General features: G+C 44.8%; 1 protein-coding gene across 1 annotated transcript; it reads left to right on the top strand.

Moving 5' to 3' along the window:
- Positions 1-298: 298 nt before the first annotated feature.
- On the top strand, positions 299-20,431 carry FKBP6 (FKBP prolyl isomerase family member 6 (inactive); the record flags this gene model as incomplete). Its single annotated transcript, XM_082776684.1, has 8 exons — positions 299-470; positions 1,478-1,567; positions 2,133-2,335; positions 3,631-3,750; positions 4,792-4,986; positions 5,294-5,403; positions 8,077-8,165; positions 20,011-20,431. 7 exons carry the CDS (start codon positions 299-301, stop codon positions 8,153-8,155), a joined length of 969 nt encoding a protein of 322 aa, XP_082632810.1. The 3' UTR covers positions 8,156-8,165; positions 20,011-20,431.
- Between the last annotated feature and the right edge of the window lie 3,564 nt (positions 20,432-23,995).

Genomic DNA, 23,995 nt, shown 5'->3' with positions numbered 1-23,995 from the left:
ACTGTAAAAACAACAACAACAAAACAAAGTATAATTTTGCGTTTACACAGCTGTGTTTGACTTACGGCCCCGCTCGCCGAGCCCCTTGCCGAGACGCGGGGGGGAGCGGGACCGTCCGGACTGCATCCCCCAGAGTGCACCGCGAGGCCACGTGACGTCCCCATTGGCCAGCAGCCACACAGGGGCAAGAGGCGCCGGCGCGTGGCTTTTAGGCGGCGTGCTGGGACGCGCTCGCTCCTCGGAGCGCTATTGGCCGACGCCGCGGCGCGGGCGGTGATTGGGGCGGGGCTCCGCGGCCATGCAGGGCGGCGGCGGCGGCGGCGGGGCCTGGGCAGGGCTCGGGGCGAGGCCGCGGCGCTGGGGGCCGTGGGCCCGGGGCCTGCAGGACCTCAGCGGTGACGGGGGGGTGCGCAAGGAGGAGCTGCGGCCCGGCACCGGGCAGCCCGCGCCTCCCGCCGCCACCGTGGCAGGTACCGCTCCCGGCCACGTAGGGGGAGCCCGAAGCGGAGCCCCCGGGAGCCGTGGCGGCCCCGTGCCGCTCGCAGCGCGGTGCGGGGCTCGGCCTTGGCCTGCGCGGCTGGGGCCGTGCAGGGCGCTGAGCCCTGGGGAGGCCTCCCGGAGCCCCGCCGCGGGGAGCGGCTGCGCGCTCGGCGCCCCCCTGCGCGGCTGGGCCGGCAGCCGGGTGCTCCTCAGGGCGGTAGCACGTGGTCGGGGCAGGAGCTTCAAAGTGCTCCTGGTTTGCCTCAGTAAGGCTTCATGTTTCAGAGACCGTCCAGGCTTTCTTGCCAGTTTTTGTAGTGCTTGGGATAGTCTGCTTTGCTTCTTGTGGCTGACCTTAAGTGAAAGGGCATCCTGACCTTGAGCAAAGCAGGTTTTCCAGGTCCCAGCTGCGTTCACAGTACAAAGAAGTTTGAAGCTGAAAGTGGTTCCTGTGTGAGGGCTTAGTTGTGCAACAAAGGAAGCCTATTATAGTACTTTATTTTATTTTATTTTTCCTATATTTGAATTACAACTGGAGTTAGCCGTACCATTCCCCAGACAGTGGCAGAGTTCTGAGGGGGTATACTTTCTCCATTGTTTTTCTTTTCAGGGCTCAAGCTCTGTTTGGGAATGACTTTGTTACATCCTTCCCCAGATGACTGGGGCATTTTAATTTCTCGGCTGGAGGTTTCCTTCTCTTCCTGCCCACAGCTCACCGGTTTTTGAAGCAAAATTGCATTTTCTGCTTCAATAGAAATTGAGAATGCAAAGTAGCGATTTTATTTGGTGTTGATGTTAAAACACATTCAACACCACTTGGCTTCTTGTATGTGGCCAATTTTTTGGTACAAATGTGGGGCTGGTTGTCCCCTCAGCAGAAGTGTGTGGGGGTGTTGCAAAACTAACTCCTAGCATGCTGCTGCTGGTGTTTGGTGGTGGACATGAAATCAAACTCTTGCTTTTCTCTTCTCCCTGCTCCATGTTTTGGGCTGTGCAGTGAAGTACTCTGGGTACCTGGAACATGCAGATGAGCCCTTCTGCACAAACTGTACTACGAAGCTTCCTAGGTTGATGAAACTTGGAGAAGGTAGGCTTGTCCTGGGATTCATGGGGTCATAAGGACATGCCTGTTAAGACATGGTAATTTAAATGCACTTTAGTATCTTTAGGTTTGGGTTGTTTTTTTTTGTTTGTTTGTTTGTTTTTCTTTTTGGAACCTTTAAAACTACTGAAGGGGGTCAAAATGCATCCTTCAGGTAGGTGGTGGTTAATCTAGAATTGATAGTCATGCACCTCTCCCCACAATGGGAGTGAGCAGCAGGACTTACGCTGTTGGTAGTAGTGCAGGTGCTTACTGTCAGACCTACTATAGCAGATACAGATTTTGATGTTTTTAAATCACCAGAGAGGAGGCATTGCTCGGTTCCACAGAATGCCTTGATAACCTCAATTATTCAAATATCAAGGTGATTTTGAGATGTGTGATATAGTGTTTGCTGTGAGCTGTCATAACTGTAGGGAACTGACTGTTGTAGGTGGTGGTATGTGAACACTGGGCCTTTTTTGCCTAGACCTTAAGAGAAATTATGTGGAGTCTGAGGGTAGATTCTGGGTTGGGGATTCTCATGGCCTTCCATTTCTTGTTGTGACAGACATTACACTGAGGGGCCTGGAAATCGGCCTGCTCACGATGAAGAAGGGAGAGGTTGCAAGATTTGTCTTCACGCCGGTTTATGCCTATGGCCAGCAGGGCTGTCCTCCTCTGATTCCCCCAAATGCTACAGTCTTATTTGAAGTGGAGATGTTGGACTTCCTAGATTCTGCTGATTCTGATGCATTCTTTGCATTGACTGCTGTGAGTTGCCTTAATAAGGCTTGAGGCATAAATCTGGAGACTCGGCCTTTGCTGTCTTTCCCTTCAGTTGCTGTGTATCATGTGTTACATATGTTTGTTAAGCTTCAATGGAGGTGAAGTTATCCAGGCCCTGGGCTGCTGGCTCCAGTCAGATGCAGACGTATGCCCGTTAGTGTTCCCCTGGCATGCCTTGCCCTGCTTACTGCCAAGTGTAGAGGGAGAAGCTGGGTGCTGCCTTTATTTGCTCCACTGTGTTGGAGCCAGTGAACAACTTACCTTTATTTTTAGCTGTACGAAAAAACTCATGGTTTCGCTAGGGGGCACCAGCTTCCAGGAAGTTTTCTGAAGTGGCAGGAATAGTAACTAACTGTCACTTTAAAAACAAAACCCTTCTTAAGTCTGCAGTGTTGAAGTGTCCCCCACCCCCCACCTTTTGTCTTTACTTCTTGGCTGCTTTCCCAAGTGCTCCTTCACTGTTCACTTTCCTCCCTGGTGAGCTGTGGTGTTATTGTTAATTCCCCCTTTTCATGTGAAGGGCTTTGGGCTGTGGTTGAGGGTCAGTGATTGGGGCACAGGCAGCAATGCTGGTGGAGAGAGGCCCTCTTTATTCCCTCACTGCTCTTGCAGAGGCCACTTCTTCCAGATGCAACCCTGAGATCAAACCACTGTTGCATGGGGGACAGTGTACTCCCTGTTTTGCCTGTTATCCACCCTTTCTTGTTTGTTCCTCTCCTTGAGCTGATTCAAAGTTGCAAACCCAGGGGAAAACCTGTCCCTCTTTTTTTTTTTTTTTTGTTGCTGTTCTTTTTTTTTTTCTTTGCTGGCTTGGTGTCCTGTGTGGTATCAGGCTGGTCATAGAGTTAGCATGAGGCAGCCACCCAGGGTGATGTGGCACCACTAGAGCAATGCAGCCTGTCAAACAGCTTCACCTTTTGTGCCAGGAATAGTGTTTTTGTATTTATGGTCTGTTCTGTGCTAAGCAGATGAGAGCAATGGGCAGGATTTAAGAACAAATTTCTGACCCTCCTACCCTGTGATTTTTTTTTTGTCCTGTTTTGTTTCTTGACCTGTTCTGTAGCACTTCTCAGAGTGGGAGTTATTGACAGAACAGTGGCATGTTTCAGCCTGGAGAAGGGAAATACCATTGTGGTGGCCTGGCTGGACACTGCAGGGTACCTTGGCAATGGTCTGACTCCTGCCTTGTGAAGGGAAAGGGACTGGGCAGGGGCGTCCTGCCTGTGATCTCTGCTTGTTGTCTTCTATTTGAGCTGAAATTCCTGTGTTTCTTTATACAGGAGCAGCAGGATACCTTTCCTCTACAAAAGGTGTTGAAAGTGGCAGATACGGAGAGAGAGTTTGGCAATTACCTCTACCGTAAGCAGTGCTTTGAGGGTGCCAAAGAGAGATACAAAAGGGTATGACACTGGAAAAATGTGTTTTCTGTCTATGGGCTGTGAAAGTGGTAATTATTTAGTGCTAGTTCACAGTAATGAGTACAATTCAAAGATTACACAACTTAATTACATGTTCAATATATTCAGTTTGTTATTTAAGAAGTTATCTGAAACACTTGCTTTTGTGTGAACAGCAGTAATAAAGGGAGGAGGAGGGTTGGCAGAAATACGTAGAACCTTCTTCCTTCAGACTTGCTCCCTGTGGGCCCTAGCTGAGGCAGAGTGCATCTCAGTGTCTGTGTGAGCCCTGAGTGGCTTTTGTGATGGACTGCTAAAGTGGAGCCTTTCTCAGCTTTCATGGCAGCTCTTGCTGAGAGATGTTATAAGGCAGTAAAACCTTGTATTGCAGCAGAATCCTGCTTAATGCTGAAAGTCATCTAGAGTCTCCATGTTCTAGGAATAGAGGTATCACCAGCACCTGGACACTCAACTTCTAGCCTCCCGTTTGGGAACCACAGAATACTTGAGGTTGTAAGAAACTTCTGGAAATCATCCAGTTCAACCCCCTTCTCAAGGTCGTCAAGAGCAGGAGGTTGCCCAGGATTGTGTCCATTCAGGTTCTGACCATCTCCAAGGATGTCACAGCATGTCTGGGCAGGAAAATACTCAAGTTCCCAAACTGGAATGCATTTGTCTTTGTTTCAGAAGCAGTGAGGCTTTGAGACGTTTTTCTTCCCTCCATTTAAGATTGCTTTCTCTTGGTATTTTTAACAACAACAACAAATTCTTTCTTCCTAAAATACTGCTTTTTCACCTTTATTCGTAGTCTGGGTAACAGGTGTATTTTTCTGCTGCTCTCTAGTTCCTCAGTAAGTTTGCTGGAGTCTTGTGTCTGAGTTGGCTAGTCATGCAGGTAATGCTGCGCAGTATATTTAGGGTTTTTATTATTATCTTTTAACTAACCAAGATAAATACAAACAGATGTAGCTGGCTGATTGGGATGGATTTATCACTTTCCATAGTAGATTTGCTGTGCACTTGTCCTTTTTCCTGTCTTCTCAGGCATACTCAATCCTTGGTCGCAGCCCTTCCAGTGTGGCAGAGCAGTGTCAAATTGATGCTTCCAAGTTGTTGGTGCTCTTGAATCTCTCAGTTACCTACCTGAAGCTGGAACATCCTGACCGAGCTTTGATGTATGGGGAAAAGGCGTTGGAGATTGACCACAGAAACACCAAAGCGCTGTTCAGGTGTGGCCAGGTGGGCAAAAATAAATTTCTCTGGTAACTGCATCAAGCAATGACCCAAAGTCTCTGCCTGTGGAGAGTACCTAGAATAAACTGAGAGCCACTAAATTAATGACTAAGCTCCTGCAGCAGTCTGATTTTTCTGCATCTGACCTTTCAGAAAATCTGGCTCTGTAAATCTGTCACAAGTCTTTGCTTGAGGGATTTCTGAGCTACCTAGGTCTGTCTTAGAAATGCTTGTAGTCATACATATTTCTGTCTGAAGAGCAGCAGTGAGTCTATATTTATCTTTTGGTGCATCTGTCTTCTTTCAATGGCAGGCTTGTCTCTGCATGACGGAATACAAAAAAGCCCGTGACTTCCTGGTCAGAGCTCAGCAAATAGAGCCGTTTAACAACGATATTAACAATGAGCTGAAAAAGTTGGCAAGGTGAGAACTCCTTTCTATCCCTGTGGAAGGAGTCTTTAGACAGGCTGGAAACCTCCACTCAAAAATACTTTGGTGTTCGTTTGATTTAACTTTTTTAAACAAAGACTGTTGGGTAAGTGACTTGGGAAAATGCAGAAGCTCCTTTAGTGTGGAGACGGTTGGTTCAAAGGTTCTGCACACAGTGGTTACAGGTGATATGTGAGAAGCTGAGAGCATCCATTCTTTCCAGAGGGTTTCTTGCACAGAGGGATGTGTGATACATTCCATCTGAGTAGGTGGATTGGGCTGATGGCAGGGAAGTAGGGAGCTGCTGAAATGCCTCAACTAATGAAATGCAGTAGCCTAGCACCCAAGATGATAATGTTCTGCATTAATACAGATTTTCACTTTCTTTAAGATGTGTTGGCTGATTACAGCAATTTTTTTTTTTTGCACTGCAAGTGCTTCAGAGTTTCACTGTACAAGACTACAAATACTGATGTTCAACTGTGGGAAGATCTTAAAAGTGAATTTCTTGCTGCCTTGGTGGTGATAAATGAGCAATCCCAAAGGCAAACTTTCCCTTTGCCCACAGGCTGAGTATAGCACAATCCTGCCAGCCTTAGTCATGCCCTCACCCCCTGAAAACATGACTAACACTAGTCTCTGTCCTCACTCTGTTCTTTTGTTTGAAACTGGTAAAAGCAGTTGCTGGTTCCCAAAAATGTATGCTGCACTTCTGGCACTGTTCAAACATAATGTGATGAAGACCCAACTTCAGAGATCCCAAAGCTTCCCCTGAATAGGAAGGCTCTTTTCTGTTGCTGCTAGGCATTTGCAGCAATGTTTGTAGGGAGCAGTCACATCTGTAATAGGAATAGTTGAAGTGGCTGGTGCAGCCAGTTGCGTGGGTCTTCCCAGGGTGACATTTTGCTAGAGCACTGTACTTGTACATCTGTCCTCTATGTCCAAATCACACGTAACAACACATGGCTTCAGATTTCTTCTATTACTTCAGGATTATGGATAACCCGAAGGTAGTAATAGCTGGTGGTCTGGAGATCTGAAGTACGCTACTTCCACTCATCCTCATCGGCCTAAGTACCTTGTTACCAAATGCTAGGTGAACGCAGTTATCAAATAGCTCTGGATGACTAGGTGGCTGCTCTTGGAGGATCAGTTTGCAGGTGGTATCAAAGACCCATGATACGGTATTAAATATCCTGATTCTAGAAGCCTTGTGCTTTGTCTTAAACTTGTTCAGAATATATTGGCTGGTAGAAGAAAAATCTTGCTAATAATTTTGAGCTTGTTCTGCCAGGAAGAACAAGGCATTCTGTCTTCAGAGAAGCAACAGGCAGGCTTGTCAGCTCTGAGTCTGGAGGTAGCAACATGTGCTACTAATGTGTGTTGCAGTAAGCTGGGTATGTGTTAAACATCTGTCTTGGAGTCTCTGCTTTGCTGCCAGTTAAAACTGGTGTATTTGTTGCCTTTACAATGACAAAGAGTGGAATTAGTATGAAATTGATGAGGATGATGATATTGGGTGGTGTTAGTCATGCCACACCTCAGTCTGGATCTCTGTAATGTTAACAAGCTGCCTAGCCTGTGAAAACCTGTAATGTCATCTGGCAAAGGCTTCAAAAGTGGCATATGAATCAAAATCTTTTTCTTAAAAGCTTTTCACTTCCTTTCTGAATACGCTTACAACACTCCTTTTTGCAAAGTTAATCAATAACTACCTTTTGGTGCGTAAAACTGAACTTCAAAAAGGACACATTTAACAGCTAAGCCAGGTTCTTGGCAAAATTCACTTTGACCTGAGAAAAACAGGCAGAACCCTGGGCACATATCTTGCGGAACATATCTGGTACCAGCTGTAGCAGTCTTGGTGCAAATTCTGCTGCTGCCTTTGGCAGCTTTTTTTTTTTTTTTTTTTTTTTTTTTCAGCCATTGATCCCTGGGACAGTGCCTAAACTGAGTTACCCTCTGGCTTAGGGATTCTGTATCAGTGAGTCCTTGTTGCTGGTGAGGTGGAGTGGAGGGTGCTGTGCTTCCTCTTGGCCATGCTGGTGCTGGGAGAAGCGGTGATTAAAATAGAGTGGTCTGCATAGCTTTTGACATGTAAATGTGATGCTGGCAGGAAGATGAGATTGGAGGTGGAAGCATTTGCCCTGCCATCTACACAGTCTGGGCATGTGTCATTGCTGTCTCTTACCTATCCTCTGCCCAGATTCAAAGGGTCAGTGGTAGATAGCCATTAGCAGCAGTTTGCCAAGTAGTGGAGCACCTGGACCACGTGTCCTGCTAGGCACTGTAATGGCTTGCGCGAGGAATGGTGAAAATGAGGGGGCACCAAACTAGACCTCAGGATACAGCTGGGGGTTCCTCTGCATCACCTCACACTTGCAAAACTAGAGTAGAAAGCATCAGGCTTCCAGAAATCGAATGATTGTAGTAGCTAATAGGCACCAGCAGAGAAGGGACCCAAGGTCTGGGAATGAGGCAGAATTAATTCCTGGACATGGCAGAAAGAAGGGGCTGGAACAGCTGCTCCTTTTCTAGCAGCACACTCTTATACTAGGCTAGTTTATTTTAAAAGTGTGTGTGTGTATATTTTTTCTGGTTGTGGCACTGGCAGTTGGGTGGGCAGTTCACAGCCCATGCTTCCCATGTTTGTGCTCTGCTTTCCAGCTGCTATAAAGACTACATGGAAAAGGAGAAAGAAATGTGCTGCCGAATGCTTGCCAGTCTCAATTCTTCTCATGCATGACCAGAAAAAGGTAATCAAGTTGTGAAATGGCTGAGGTCTCCTAAAGTCTTATCTGGGTTGGGTTTTCTGGTGGTAGTGGGGAAACCTGCTTCTCTTCTGCCTGGGAGGATTTTGGTGACAAAAGGTAAGTTAATGGGTATGTGTGGAGGGGAAGGGGTAGGACAGCAGGGTGAAATGTTACTGCACTGTGTGCTTGGGGAATCTTTCCTGCCAGGAGGGCTGGCGTGGGACAGGAACTTAAAACCAGCAACACTTGGGTAAGTTTGGTTTTGTTGTTTCCTGTGCTGCTCATCCCAGTTATTCCTTGTTAGAGCCAGGGAGAGAAATAGCTATGTAGTCTTGTTTCTCTGCCAATTAAAAGAAACAAAACAAACAAAAAAATTGTTTCGGTCAAACTTAAGATTTGGATTTCTCCCTCCCCTCCAGCATTCCTGTCTGGAGCTGCTGGAATGCCTTACTTCAGAAAAAAAATCTAAATATTTAATTTCTCTCTTTTTTTAAATATTAAAAAACCTGTTTGTATATAAATTTTCAAATAGATGTTTTGGACTCTTTAAAACCTTAAATCTTCTAGCAAAATTGACAGGTTTATAAATGCACAACGGCTCTTTGATAATTTATTTTTTATTTTATTTTATTTTTTTTTGGTCAAAACCTTCACCAGGGTATAAGGGGGAGTGAAAACCTTCACTGGTCTCTTGCCTCAGGCTAAGCCCTAGGGAAGGGGTTGTGGAAAATGACAGCAGCCTTCTGTCAAAGCATCACCAGCTCAGGTCTGTCAGAGATTATGTTAAGATAGAGGGATACTGCCTGTTGCCATTCTACTTGCTGAAAATGAGTATTAGCAGCCTTTCCATCATCAAAAGTGTGAGTGTAGGATTCAGCTGTGGTATTTTAAGGTTGCCTCTTTCTCTTGCCTGTGGTTGTGAGGAAGCTAACCCAATATTTGAGGAAGAGGTTTGACTGCATGCCTGTTTCCTAAAGCAACACATCCCTCTTCTGGCTGTATGTGCCTCTTTGCTGTAGTCTTTACCCATCTTGTCTCCCTTGTGCCCCGATCATAGCTGCATGTTGCTGAGCTGCCTCAAAGCACAAATTCTTCTCTGGATTCAGGATGAGATGGTCAGATCTGTTAGCAGGTACCTACCCCCAGACACATCGCTATGAAAAGGGGTTTGTGACTGGCTGTGGTTTTACCACTGTGTGCAGGAAGTCTGTGGCTGCAGACTTGCAGAGGAGGCTCTGAGTCTTAGTTTACTGAATTTTAGAGACTTGCAATTGGAAAGCCTGTATGACTTCTTTTGTTTTTGACTGTAGTACATAGCAGTGCCTGACCTGGGGAACTTCTTGTGTCAATCTGTGCATCAGCTGGCCCTGTGTCATAGTGGAGCTCTGAGCGTACGGAGTCATCTGCTGGGCCTGCAGGCAGGTCATCTGGTGGTAAAGCAATGTAACCTCTTCTTTCCCAAAGAGAGGCTGATGAAGATACTGATTTCTACGCAGTACAATGGAAAGTAGCTATTGTTGCAAGTGGGGAAAAAAAGTCTTCAGTTCATGGAGATTGAGAAGTGCAAAGGAGAAGCCTTTGTCTGAGGCAACCTTCAAAATTAGGTGTAACTATCCATCAGCAAGATCTTCTCCACTGGCTCTGTATATTTGCACTGATGCAAGTGTACCGCACTTTCCTGGAGCTCTGCCTGCTTCAACAGCTGATTGTCAGCTGTCAGTCAAAGATTCTGACCTTCCTTGAAGTTGTTTTTTAAAGTCTTCCAGACAAACTTACGTCATCACCCACATAACAATTCATTGTTAATTCCTTGTAAGAAAAATCTCTTGCTGCTGTGTGTTGCGTGAGAAAAAAAAAAAAGAAATATTCAGAGAGGAGCACAGCAGGTTCCAGCTGGAGCTCCTTTCTCTGAAATGCACCACTATCTAGCCAGAATTGAGGCAAAGCATTCTTTAGTGTTTTCTGACAACTTTGTACAAGTTCAGTTTAGGGCACAAGCTTACCCAGTCAGTCTGGCATGCCTGTTTTATCATTTGTCTTAAGCATTTAGTGAGTAGATGGCCTGTGAATGCTGCCTGTAGCTCACGTTGAATGATCCAGTGGAATTGCAACAGTTAAGGAAAACCTCTGCATACCAGTTGGCAGGTCTGAGTATGGCAGTTCTGACCCCATGTCCAGCTTACCAGCTGAGTGACTCTGCTGTAGTTGTGGCATTCTCCCTGTCCTGACTCACTGCCATATCCTCTGGTTTGGTGCTCCTACCGAGGTGGCTTTGCTGTAAGCTTTGAGATGTGCAGTGTTTGCTTTGTTATGGGACAAATAGTTTGTCTCTACTGGATAACCCAGGGCTGCTGTTCTGTGTTTTCCACAATGACACTGAAAAAACAGATGCACCTGAGTATACTCATTCTGCCTGGTATGCGTCTCTCTTACTGTATAGTGTAGGTCCCGTAAGTGCCGCAAGCATCATCTTGCTCAGAACATACTTTCTTCCTTTTTAGTGGAGTTTTATGTCAGAGTAAACATTCTATTTGTTGAAATGTGAGGCTGTTCCTGATGCTTCTTTGAGGAATCCAGAAATACTCAGGGGTAGAAATAGAAGCACAGATGCTTTTTTAAATCTGTCCTGCTGCAGTCCATTGCAAACAGTGACCTGGGGCCTCTTGCTTGCGTCTCTTCAAGTCTGGGCTATTTGCCTGCCTCTGTACACCTTGTGTTGTGCAGCATGTGTCAAGCCAGGTTACTTGGTACACGCATAGCTGTAAGTCCCATTTGACCCTTAACCGTAGAATGCGTAGACTGAGGACCACTGGCTTAGTGGAGTTTCTGTTCATTGAAAAGTGAAGAGTTTTGGTGAAAGATTTTGTATTGCTGTGGTCCTTCACGATAAAGAGAACTTAATCATGAAGCACAGACAAATTCCCTAGAAATGTCTGGAAATGTATGGAACCTATTAAAGGGTCCTTGGTGGTAGCTTCATCCCAGACTGGTGAATCTTTATGCTTTTTTTTTTCTTTTTTTTTAATTAAAGATGAACCAAAGCTGAAGGCTTGCCTCTAATGTGTATCTCAATTTCAGTACACAGGAGAAGTAGTCTTGGTAGCTGAGAGCATGCAGGGAAATGTTCCAGTGCAAACAAGTAATGCTGAAATTATGGCAGGAAACTAAGGTCAAACTTGAGATTGCTATGAATAGCAGGGTCTAGCAATTCTAAAGCCATTAATTGGTGGGAATTGGCTGCAGAATTGGGGTTGTGTCACCTGGTAGAAGTGACTGTAATTAGGCTTAAAATCAGTATCAGTGCCAGTTAAACTGACCTAATAAGCTAAGAGAGACTTGCAAATAAACTGAGTAGTATGTGAATAGTAGAATCAAAACCGCCTGCATTGGGAAGGCTCCAGACTTCTAAGTAAACAGCAGCTTCCTCCTTCCCCTACTGCTCTCCTTTATTGCTAAGCTGAAGATCTAAAATGTGCCTCCTGCTGTTGCTGTCCCTACCTACTGTGTACAGCTTAACAACAGAACCAGCAATTTCACTTCCTTTAGAATATGCAAATTATTGTACCACTGAGATGGCCTGTGCTGCAAAGGAAATAAAGCATCTGCTTTATGCTGAGCATCATTAGAGCTAGTGGGTAGTCTTGAAGGATGACTTAATTAAGCATTCTCCTTACTAAGCAGAGGAAGGAGAAAAGCTTTAAGATTTTTGGTTGTTTTGTTGGTTGTTTTTTTTTTTTCCCACTCTAGATATTTCTTCCTGTAGCATCTTTTTTTTTTTCTTTGACAGGAGTTCTGCAATTCATGTCTACTAGTATCTGTAATACTTCTCTTGAAGGTTGGTAGGCCATGGTCCCTTCCAGAAACCAGGAGTGGAGAAATGACTCCACCTCCACATAGGGATCCCCTGCTTCCCTTCTGATGTACTGGACATGTGTCCCTGGTTTGTTATGCTGTGACAACAGGTTGGGCTAAAAGATGGTTTAGAGGGAACTGAGGGCAGGGACCAACAGGAGCTCCTGGGCTCTTTGAACTCTGATGTACTCTTTTGTGATCCCAGAATCACAGAACATTAGGGATTGGAAGGGACCTTGAAAGATCATTTAATCCAATCCCCATGCCAGAGCAGAAACACTTAAATCATGTCACACAGGAACATGTCCTGGTGGGTTTTCAATGTCTCCAGAGGAGGAGACTCCACAACCCCCCTGGGCAGCCTGTTCCAGTGCTCCGTTACCCTAACTGTGGAAAAAGTTTTCTTAATTTAAGTGGAACCTCCTGTGTTCCAGCTTGCACCCATTGCACCTTGTCCTATCAGTAGATGTCACCGAGAAGAGCCTGGCTTCATCCTCCTAACACTTAATCACAAAGGCTTGTTTACAGAAGTCCTTGGTGAGGGCACTTATGGTACTAGAGGTGATGTTGCCCAGACTAGGAGGGAGATCCATGCAGTATCTCAGGTTGCCCTGCATTGCCCATCCTCCAAGGCATTAGTGAAGTGCTGGTACTCTAGTTTCATTGGAGGGGTGCCTCAGGGCCCAGCCCAAGCCCATCTGCTCTGAAACTTTGTGAATATCTAAAACCTGGTGTTGCCCTTCGTGTGCTCAATTCTGAGCCTCCCTGTTGAGATAGGAAAGTGTTCATGGCTGTGTTTCTCCTCAAGCTTCTGCCTGGGCCTGCACAGCATTCTTGCCCTGGAAAGGACAGGCAGAGCCCCTGGTGAATATTCCTTTTATGGGCTTTTATTTCTCAGAGCTTCTGCCAGGAGCAGGAAGGTAAAACATGCTTACTTCAATGCTGCTGTTACAAACCAGTGAAAAGTGAAAAATATGCTGGGTTCTTTCTATTACTATGATAATATGTGGTTTATTGTGCAGGTAGAATTTGAAGGGCAGTGGTCTGTGTCTAAGATGTAAATATCTTTATGAAGAAAGCTTTAGTTTTGCAGAGCCTTCAGAGTTATTGGCCTTCACTTCCAGCAGCAAGGAGATGTGTGGTTATTTTAAAAATGGTATTTCATAGAAGAGCTTAAAGTCTCCTTTCTCTACCTCTTGTGTTTCAGCTGTGATAGGCTGTATGAAGTGTAAGTAGAAATGTTTTAGCTTGACAAGCAAAAAAGGGAAAATTGGAGAAACATTACCTCAAGTAAGTTGTAACCAAACAGTTTTTGGATGGCAGCCTACTGCAGGTGGCTGTGCCTGGGATCAGATTATTGCTTAATTGTACTGTTGTTGAGGCACAAAAGCCCCCACTGGTACTTCTAGTTCTTGCAGTATTACAGATGGTAAGCAGCTCTCCCTGGGCTGCCAGGTGCATATGCCATCCCATACAGTAGATAGGCAGAACTGGCCACCAGTCCTCCTGATCTGGGGTGCTACAGACTTCCTCTCTGGGCTAGCAGAAGAGATGTCTTTATTGTATCTGTTTTAGTCTTAAATCTGAGGGTTTTAATGTCACACACAGCCTTGTACAGCAAAACAAAGGTCCCTTTTCCGTATGCTGTTGTGTGCTTGTTCTTCTAGTCAGGCAGGAGGAGTGTTGAGTGTGGAGAACTGTAACTATGCCTGTATAAAGAAACATGCATTGTTTTGGGTTTGAAAGACATTACTGCCTCCAAAGAGTAAAGGATGCTCTTTGCTGCTTGCTTATTTCAGTGACAACTTATCCTGAGCAGAAACACAAAGTGATCTAAATCTGTGCTTGGACTTGGGTCAGAGGTGGCCTGTCTGTTTTAGCCATGTGTACTGCCTCCAGTGGGATCAGTTGATCCATGGAGTGTGGGTGTGCCTGTTTTCTACTGCTTCAGCATGGTTCTGCACTGAGGACTCTGTCACTGAGACCAGACATCAGAGCCTCTGGTAGGATTCACAGTGCAGAGGAGCTGCAGCACACTATAAGTTAATTTCAACACAGTAGAAAAACCTCAGATGACGGTGGTGCAAACCATGCCTTGGTGGCTTATTTTTTTGGGGCTTTCCATGTTTTTTTTTGGTTTATTTCGCAGACACCACTTTGTTCAAGTAAAACTAAACTTCTAGTGTCCTGACACCCTAGGTTCCTGGCAAGGTGCTCTCCTGATCATGAGGGGGTGCTGGCAGTGGTCAGGGCTCTTGTGAGCTTTCCATTCTAGTGGAGTACATGGTGAAACACAGACAAACTTCAGAGGAGTTTAAAATGTTCTAAGCAGGTGTCATGATATCTGTGATGATACAGAGACAGCTGAGAGTAAAGAGTGCTAAGGACCCTCATAAGAGGGTCCTGTGGTTTTGGGAAATATTCCCCTGCTTGTGAGCTACCAAGCATTGTTCATGATGTTCAGCCTCGTAATGGGGTGTAGCCATCAGCAGTGGCACAGTGCAGCCTATTGTAAGATCTGAGGCTCATCACTGTTTGAACAGCACCAGGGCATTCACTGCTATGTGTGACACTGGTGATAGCACTTAGCAACAAGACAACTTTTGTGGTACTCTGTACCAAGAGGCAGGAGATATTAACAAGGCTTTCCAGTTTGGGGGATACTACTTTAGGGAAGGGTTTTTGCTTAAGTGTTTTGGCACTACTGTGAGTTAGTCTGCAGATCTGCAGGATTATTTGCAATAAGGGAAGACATGAAAGACGTGACCTTCATGCGCCTTTCCCAGTACCCATGATGCTTTATTGGGGAACTGTTGATTTGACAGAATGCGGAGCATTATTGACATGAAAGCTATCTGAGCTCTTGAAGGACTGGGAGCTGCTGTGTGGATCAATTTCACCCCACACTTGCTGTATGATGTCCTTACTGAGTCAGAAGTGTGTGCTGAAGAGATGATCTTTTTCCTTTCACCTTCTCATAATTGCCTGTTTTATGAGAGCTCTTGCTCTCTGATGAAGGTTTGTTGCTGCTTTTAAGGGATTTTCCTTTGGAAATGCCTGGGAAAGAGCTCTACTTCCTGTGTTTCTCTTCTTTGCCTTAGGTATCCCTGTTGCACAAAAGACCTGAGCAGACTTGACAGACCCTTTCACCATCACCTCAGGTTAAGGGTGCTAGTGCATGTCATCAGCATTCAAGCTCTCTGTTGTCAAGACTAATTAAGGATCTCCGGTTAATTCTTAATTCTTCCTTCCACTGAACTGTCTTTCTAGTGTACGGGCATTGGACTCATTGTGGATCCTTTGCAGGGTTGAGGGTTATGGATCCACTGGCAAGAAAAGCTATCATGGGGGAAAAAAAAAGCACTTTAAGCACAGATATTAAGAAGACAATGAAAATTGATATAGCTCAATATAAGCAAGGAGTAAAGCATCTGTTCCTTGCACCTTCGCTTTTTGAATTTTGACATCTCTTGAACCTGTGTTGGGGTACTCCTGGCAGCTGTTGATCAGCCTGTTGAAACCTTCAGACCTGCAGAGCCTCTCAGCTTCTGCATGCTCTTGTACTACCTGAAGATAGGCTTCACAGTAATCTTGGCCATAAGTAATTTCACTTGAAGCAATATGATTTCACTTGAGGCAATAACAGGTGGACATCCCTAAACACCTAGGTGAGACGAAGGTATGGCTGACATCAAAATTGCTTTCATAGCAGATAAATGGTATCCTAATTAGGTTATCTTCTGAAGGAATGTTGCATGCTCCGAGATGGAATACGTGTCATGGGGATGTGTAGCATTCCCTTTAATAATGTTCTGACAAACCATGATTCTCTGGTCTTGTAAATAGCTGTTTCTTCTCACTGTATCAGGATGGATCACTCAGCACATCTTATCAGCTAGCTGATAAAGCTGTAGCTGGGCTTTTTTCTTGTGTTCAAAAGATCTGCAGCCTGTCTGTAACCTCTAGGGAGTCCACATGATGCATTTAAGAAGGAGCTTGTTCATGTCCTGGTGGCAGTGTTTTTTCTCTAGACTGTTATTTCAGAGTGGCAGTTTCTTTTGGACTTGTCAGGTCTTGAATGAAGAGCACTTCTCGGGCAATTGCTATTGTAGAAGGTTTTAGCTCCTTTGCTGATCTGTGCTCTAAAAAATGTGCATGAAATGTGCTCTTTTGGAGTGCTCTTGGGGACCTGTGGTATAAGATGTACTATATCCTTGTGACTAACAAATCAAGACTGTTCCTTTCTTCTCTATAGTCAGTGACCATAAGGTTTGAGTTGAAGTGCTGAAAATGAGGTGTTCTGCCTCCTGTTAGAAGCACTTGTAGGCTGCATTTCTCTGAAAGTAGGTGTTGTCTCTTAAAGGCACTTCACTGGGATTTAACAGCCAGGCTAGCCTCCTAGGTTATCTGCTCTCCACAAAGCTGATGATTTGATTGCTTCTCTTGAGAAGTTCCTTCTCACAGTGGGTTATCTTAGTGCAGTGCTCTTGGGAGCAGCTGATTCAAAGCATGAGTTTAATGAGGGCTGAAAAGACAGGAACAGTGCTTTAAGTGCACACTTCGTGGCTTCTTTGTGCTTCAGCAAAAATTTCATCTGCTATGCTTGGTGCCTACATGTTCTTTCCTGTAGCCCTTCTGGAGGCTGAGGCAGGAGAGGGGGAACCAGGGAAGATGCAACTGCAGTTCTTCATGCAAGAAAAAGCAGCTTAAATTTTAAAGCTTTAGTTGAACATTAATAGTTAGTTATGGCTTTAATGCAGAGTAAAGGCGATTGTGGTTATAAACGACCTGTGACCTGGCTTATTGTTCACTGTAAATTGGTGCTCAACTGCTTTGTCTTTCTGAAGCATGAATTAAAATAGCTGGTACAACAGACTTCTGTCTGAACTTCAAAGTGAGCAAGTGTTGCTGTTGTGTGGCTGAGCTGCTGCCAACCTGTTTTTAAGGGAAGGGAACAAACATTGGAGTGGAGTCCTGGTTGGAGCGTGCCGTTCTCCTACCTAAACAGCAAACTCTTTGAACGCCTTCCAACTCAACGTCTTCAGGGCTGCTCATTTCCCTTCCACTTCTCTTTTGATTGTGTAGCCATTAGGTGGAAATGAAAGAGATGAACTGATCAGACGCTCCTTGAAATGGCTTTAGGGTTTCAGTTTGAATATTTTTTTTTTAATTAGCTCTATGTAAAGACTTTATTACTTCAAATAGCAGCCATGAAACCAGAAGACTCTGTTTGTTCTCCTGTTTTTGTGGTGCATGAGAAATCTCAGTAACTGTAGGTTTTATATCCAGCTAGACACCCCAAACCGCAACTAACAGTAGAAACATAAAGTGATTATCTTTTAAGTATGCCTATCAGGGACACATAAAAGGAAGTGCTGCGTGGGTATAGTAGTAGACTGACAAGTAGCAACAGAGTAGAAGTCAGTTGCATTTTAACAAGAGCAAAGATGCTTTTCTCTAATAAAGCACAGAACATCAAGTATGCAGATTTTTTTTCACTTTAGAAACCTTTTATTTTTAGTCCTGATTGCTACAATTCTATGCTGTACACCAGAGCATTTAAGCATTTCTATCTCTGATTAACTTTCAAAGTTTCAAAGAAAAGAGATCAGCTGCAGTGTCCTCTAGTAATTTTTTTCCATAAACTTCTCCCTTTTTTCTTGGTCAGGATATGTACTAGGTTGTCAGCACAAAGCCGTGAATGTAACACAAGGTACTCAGTGAACCCCTGGTTTTGGAAGGTTTGGCAGTAAGAGGTAGCCTTATAAATGAAGCTGTAAGATGAGTCTGGATGAACCAGGGCAGTGACTAAGTGCTGACTTGATAGAGTGACTCCTATTTTGTGCTAGACTAGAAATCTGCTGCTTGTGAATTTCCAGTAATCCTGAAAGTTACTTGACTGTTCTGTGCTTTTTTTTTAAATCCCAAACTGTAGTTGGGGCCAGCTTTTCAGAGAGGCAGATTGTCCTGATTCAGACTACTTTTTCTGGCATGGTGTCATTTGAGTCATGGGTTCTGAGTTGTCTTGTGTGGCTCTGAGTGTACTGACTGAATAAAACCTGGGTTCTTCAAAGTCATTGGGGGGAAGATGAGTAATCCAGTCAACCTCACAGCTAACTCTGTGAACAGGGTATTGAACTGGAGACCAGTTCCTTGCAACCCTAATTGTCCTGTGATCCTGTGGTGCCAGAGCAAAATATGTGCCTTCCAAGGTTATGTAATAAATGAGGTGTGTATCTTAAGCATGCTTTGTCTTCTCATCCTTTAGTTGGTAAATGTCTGTTTTCCTTAGAATTACTGCTCTTCAACTTTCCGGATAGCAGTCTGTAAGTTGATATCCTCTAAGGAGCAGGCTTCTCTATTTTGTGAAGTTATTTGATTTAAATTTGCAGAGATCACTGCAGCCAAGCTAACTGAAAAAGCTCAAGTGGCTACAGCTCCTGAAAGAGTAGCAAAAATTGACTTGGGCTCCTGGTATTCTTAAGCTGAGAGAAGATAGGGCATCTTTTGAATGTGCATTCTTCTTTTGACCCCCCAGAACAGGAGAGCAAGAGACAGATAACGGGTTACTTTGTGGAAAGGTTTTTAAGGATTTTTTGCGAGGTTTTTGGTTCTTTTCCTTCTTTCCCTTCCACTGTTCAGCCTCAAAATGCTGGAGGAATGAGGCTGACTTCTCAGCAGTGTTTCAGGATCGTTTGTGCCCTGACAAATTAGGGGAACACCTTCCATATCTGTATTCCTCTGAGTGATCTTAGGGTTGTCAGTTGAAGAAGCATCGTGAGCAGCAGGATGCTGAAACACATAACAGGTACGTAGGAAAGCAGCACGTATGTCTTACCACAGGTGCTTAATGGCTGTGAGGAAAACAGGGAATCCCATGTTCTGCTTACATGCAACACAGCTGCACTAGAGAACTTGTGGTGTTGAGCCAGTACTAGAATACGGGCTCAAACAGCTTGTGAGGAACTAGGAGCAAGAGGTGCTGCTCCTCTCTGCAGTTGGGGAGGCAAAGTATGGCTGGAAGAGGCACTGGAGGAGCAGGTGAGCTGTTCCCAGCAAGGTCAGTGTTGTGAAACTGTCACCATGTAGAGGGTGAGGCAGGTGATCTGAGTCTTGATCAGTGACCCAAGGGGTTCCACAGAGAGGGGGGAAAAAAAAATCACAGCTTAGAAACAGGTCTGCATTACATCCAGAGAAAATGCCTTATATCTAGATACTATTTTCCTTCCAGTGAAGCTCTACTGACCTTAAAGAGCTGGTGGGATGGGGCAGGAGTTGCAAGTGAGAGAAAGGCTTCTCTGGGTACAGAATCTGTCATTTGGTATATGTCAGGACTCCAAGACTGGTTTAAAAAAAAAAAAAAAAAATGCCAAGTGAGAGTGATGGGGCAAGGGGAGATAACAAAGGATGAGATGCTGGGAGCACTGTGTGCCTTGATGCACTGCAGATGTTGTATGTTGCTAAGCCTCTTGGTGGAAATGACCTCCACATGGGACTAGGGTGTGAGGAGGGGATGAAGATGGGAGCAAACAAATGCAGTGAGAAGCAACAGGAATCTCAGAGGAGGAGCATGGTGAATCTAAAAGACAGAAGACTAACTTTTCAAAGGCAAAGAGTACATGTAGATGTCCAGTCTTGGGTTCCCAGAACAGGGTTGGAAAAAACACTGATTATGTGTAATATTATTGACTTGGTGTAGGAAGGAAGGTGGTCTGAAGGGCAATTTCAGGCCACTCTGAGGTGGGCTTGCTAATATTAAATTCTTATTGCTTAATAATCAGTTTCTTCCAAGTCCCAGGTGAGGAAGTTGAATTTCATAGGAATTCTACTATGCCAGTTCCACTTATGCTAATTAACAGAACTCTTTGGTAATTCTTTTAAGGCTACTGTACACATGGGCTAGTAATGATTGACTTCTTAATGCTTGGAGATGCTACAATGGAATAAAATACACAGTGATCCCTGTGGGAATGTTGACTGGTATTTATTGTCCTAGGACTTCCCCAGCTGATGAAAGAACAGTTCTTGGATGGGAAGATGACCTACCTCTGGGCAGATGAAGATTTCAGCATTGGATCTGTGCTTTGGGAAAAGGGGAAAGTGTGGTCTTGTTTAGAGTATAATGTGGAGTTTCTGTTGGTATATACACAACCTGGTTTTCCTGAATTTGGTTCTTGTTCCCCATGTTCTGGGGCTTAGTTTCTAGAACTAAGTACTGCTGTATAGAAGGATTGCTCTCTTCTCTGTTGCATGCTCTTTGAAGAAAATTTGAAGCCTTACCTTTTGCAGGTTCTGGGCTGCTTTTATGGAATCTGTAAATACAAATGCCATGAAGTTTTGTATTGTTTATACAGATTGTTCTTTAAAAGTTACATTTCATACTGTTTTTGTTCTGAAAAATAAATCAGAACTATGTTGGCAGGACTTGTGCCTATTTATTGTGCAAGAGTGATTAATGTCTCTGCCAGTGTAAGGAACTGGAATTTGGAAATAGGCTCCAGTTTGTTAGTGTAGCTAGCTCCAGTCTGGGGCAGCAACATGTTACAGTTTTTTTTTTTTTTTTTGACTAAACATTCCAGTGAGTGTTGATACTAAATGTCTAATGACTTAAGACTACCAGCTTTTTCCTTTTCCCCTTCAAATACTGCTGACTTCTCTAGATTTGATCAAGTTGGTTTCCTTTTTGAGTAAAATCCACTATGTGCTCTAATTCTTCCTGAACATAGGCCTTTGTGGCATGGCTGAGTTGGTAAGTGCAAAACCAAGTGCCTCTTAGTGAGAGAGCAGCAAGAGAATGCAGAACTGACAAGAAGCCACTCAGATTCTGTGGAGGAGAAGCCTGGTAACGTGAAATGCTGTTTTAATGATACTTGTCCAGTCTGTTTGACTAGAATGGGTAATGTCTTCCAAACATGATTCAGTACCACATTGTTGACTTGCAGGGCAGGGAGAGTTGTTTGTGGTCAACATGTGTTCCAAGGTGGCCTCTTGCCTGGAGAGAGATGTACGAAGTGTTCTTGCTTTCCGCAGTTATGCCAGCACCTTTATGGCTTTTGGACTCCATATCACCACACTGATGGTATGTTAAAATAAAATTCCCTCTCATTAGGACATACTGAAGAAGGGGGGGAAAAAAAAAAGGAAAATTAGGAAAGCTTTGGATTGGCAGCACTTTGTAAACCCTCTTGTGGGCCTTTTTGCTTGTCTACTTGTTCTTGTCCTTTGTGCTTCTGGAGAAAGGATATCTTGGGCTCTGAGAAGGAGAACATCCAACCTGCTGTGCTGCTTAGTTTGAAGAAAACAGGTCTAAAGGGATTGTGAGGTTCGTTTCTTCCTCTTTTCCCTGACAAACAATATGCCTCTTTGCCAGACCTGCTTTTTCCAAAAGCCTTCAAAAGCATCAACCTGATGACCAGAAAATTATAAAATACTACCTGTCTTAATTATACTATGTAATGTTTTATCCTGCTTCAAGAGTCCTGATGTGTGGTAATAATATGCAACAGAAAAGCAAGTGTTGCATGGAAGGTATTCAGTGAGACTGAAAGAACTGGCAGGTGACACAAATCAGGTTAAAAGGTCTTAAGCCTGGGCTGTCATTTGCTTAATGTGGCTGGCTTTTTGTATTTGGATTTCCATAGCTGTTGTGGCCAGAGTTTCCCAGCTGTTCTGTCCCACAGACTGCACAGGCAGCCCAGTCTCCTGTGCTTTGCATTGGTCTTTTCCAGTCCCCGTTTGGTTCATAGTACCATGATGGATTTTTTTTTTTTTTTTTTTTTTTTTGCTGGGTCGACACTAGATGGCAATGCATCCTTGGTAATACTTATGTCAAAGGTAATGCAATTAAGGGGTTTGTTTCTGGTGGGTTTTATATCTGGATACTGTTTTTGTACAAGCTATTCCAATAGCTTCTTTTGATTGGAAGCTGATGCATTTTTGCTGTGTGAAGCAGACAATTGTTTTGTGACTGTTAGGATCAGATAAAACACCTGAAGACATAAATGTGGCAGTGTTTTCCAGCATGAGGTAGCTATGCCTTTTACAGTGCTTTCTCAGCCTTTTGCTCTGTTGTGGGACATTTTAGCATTTCTGAGAGCCTTTGGGTGATAGGTCGAGCGAGTGTGACCACCATTTTGGATGGATGTGCGAACAGCACAGCTGTGCATAGACAACCTTGCAAAGGCTGCTCTCTAAACTTGTAGAGACAAAACTCAAGGAAGGCATTCAAGGTGTAAAATCACATATATGTAAGTAGATGTTGGTGGGATGGTGGGACTCCTATAAGTCTCGGAAAGATCTGCTCCTGTTGTCAGCTGCTGGCTGTGCACACTGCAGTACTTCCAGTAATGGTAATTACACATCTCCAGGCTGCTGCCCAAGGCCAGGGCTGTGTGGGGCATGTATTTGACCTGGAGTCTGTCTTTAGTTTGAAGACAAGTTTACTGATATATTGAAGACTTTGCATGATCAAGTAGAGATTGCTGAAGTGATTGTTTTTAGTCTTTATGAAATTAATGCCAAAAATTACTGTTGTGATTTTTTTAAAGGAAGAAATGTGAATTTTCAGCCTCTGGGCAAGATCAAAAATGTGCTTGAATCTTTACTTGGCATTAAAACAGAAATGCAAGTCCTTGGGCAAAACAGAAAAATCTCTGCAGAGAAACACAGTTTCTGATTGTTAATCAGAAAATGTGGGCTTTTGAGAAGTTTACTACTGGAATTTTTATTTTTGGCCAAAATGCTAATTTTTTCTCCCCTATTAAATAGCTTGACAAACATCTTCAGGGTGTTCCATGAAGAAACTGTTCCAAAGGTTGGTTACCACTTACAGCTCAAAAGTGGTCTTGTATTTCCAGTGTGGGTTTATCTAATGTCAGCTTGCAGCTTCTGAACTTGAAATTAAAATATCTGATATCATATGATGTTTTCCTGGTGTGGATGTGCTTGAGCTTAACCAAAACCCATGATGCGTGCCCTCACTCCTTCACCATCACTTTAGGTTTTCGGGCTTACACATGAACTGCAAATGAGAACCCCTGCCTCTTGGGTGTCAGCTGCCAGCCAGCTCTCCTGCTTGTTGCCCCCCTGTCCTTGCACCACTGCTCTGTGCCAGTGAGCCCTGCAGTGAGGATGCTGTCCCCGTGCCTCCCTTGTCTGTTCTGATGGCAGCTGATGTGACCCTGGAGAGCACTGGCAGGTGTCAGTGCCCCTACCATGTTGTGCACAGAAGTGTGTGGGCTGTGCTTGCAGCACCTCTGGGGTTAGGGTGAGCTGGGATCACCAGCAGGTACCCAAAATGCATGGAATGTCAGAAACAAAGGCAGGGTGACATACTGAGGGCATGTGAGAACCTGTGGCCACTGGTGGTGATAGGGGATGTTTGCAGGTGCTCCGTGTTTTGGCACCTCTATTACAGTCCGAGCTGAGCTTTGTGGTCCTGGTGGCAGACCTGTCCTCAGCCCTGCAGGGTGGCGGGTGGGAGATGCAGAGAGCATCAAGGTGCAGGTGTCACCTACCTGAGACCCCATGGCAGGTATTGGAGGCTGGCTATACCAGCTCGGCACCTTGCTGTAGGGACACACTGCTGCCCTTGTGGTCCCTTGGGTCTGGTGCCATGGGGATTCCTGTCCCCACGGTGGCAGTACCCAGGTGCTGCAACCTGCCCTCTGCAAAGAGCAGCAAAACAAAATTTTACCAAAGCAGCCCTACAGTGTGGTGTACTCCCAAGGAGAAGCAGAAACAGGCTTGTGGGCCAAGCATCCCCTGGCATATTGCCACAGCCCGGCTGAGAGCCCCTGCATGTGGGGCTGCCCTGAGCTGTGCCGGATGGGGCCTTGAGCCTTTTTATTTCAGCAGCTGGGCCTGAAAGTCAGCAGAGCGGAAACTGCTTGGTGGCGCCAGCTGCCTGGCCGGGGCTGAGCTGCATGGGCACAGGGTGCTTCCATGTTCCCTGCCCCCTCGTTTGTGTTGGCACAGGCTAG

This window comes from Aythya marila (assembly GCF_965140915.1).
Source record: "Aythya marila genome assembly, chromosome: 20".
NCBI classification, from domain to species: Eukaryota; Metazoa; Chordata; class Aves; order Anseriformes; family Anatidae; genus Aythya; species Aythya marila.
This window is presented reverse-complemented; position numbering and strand designations above follow the sequence as displayed.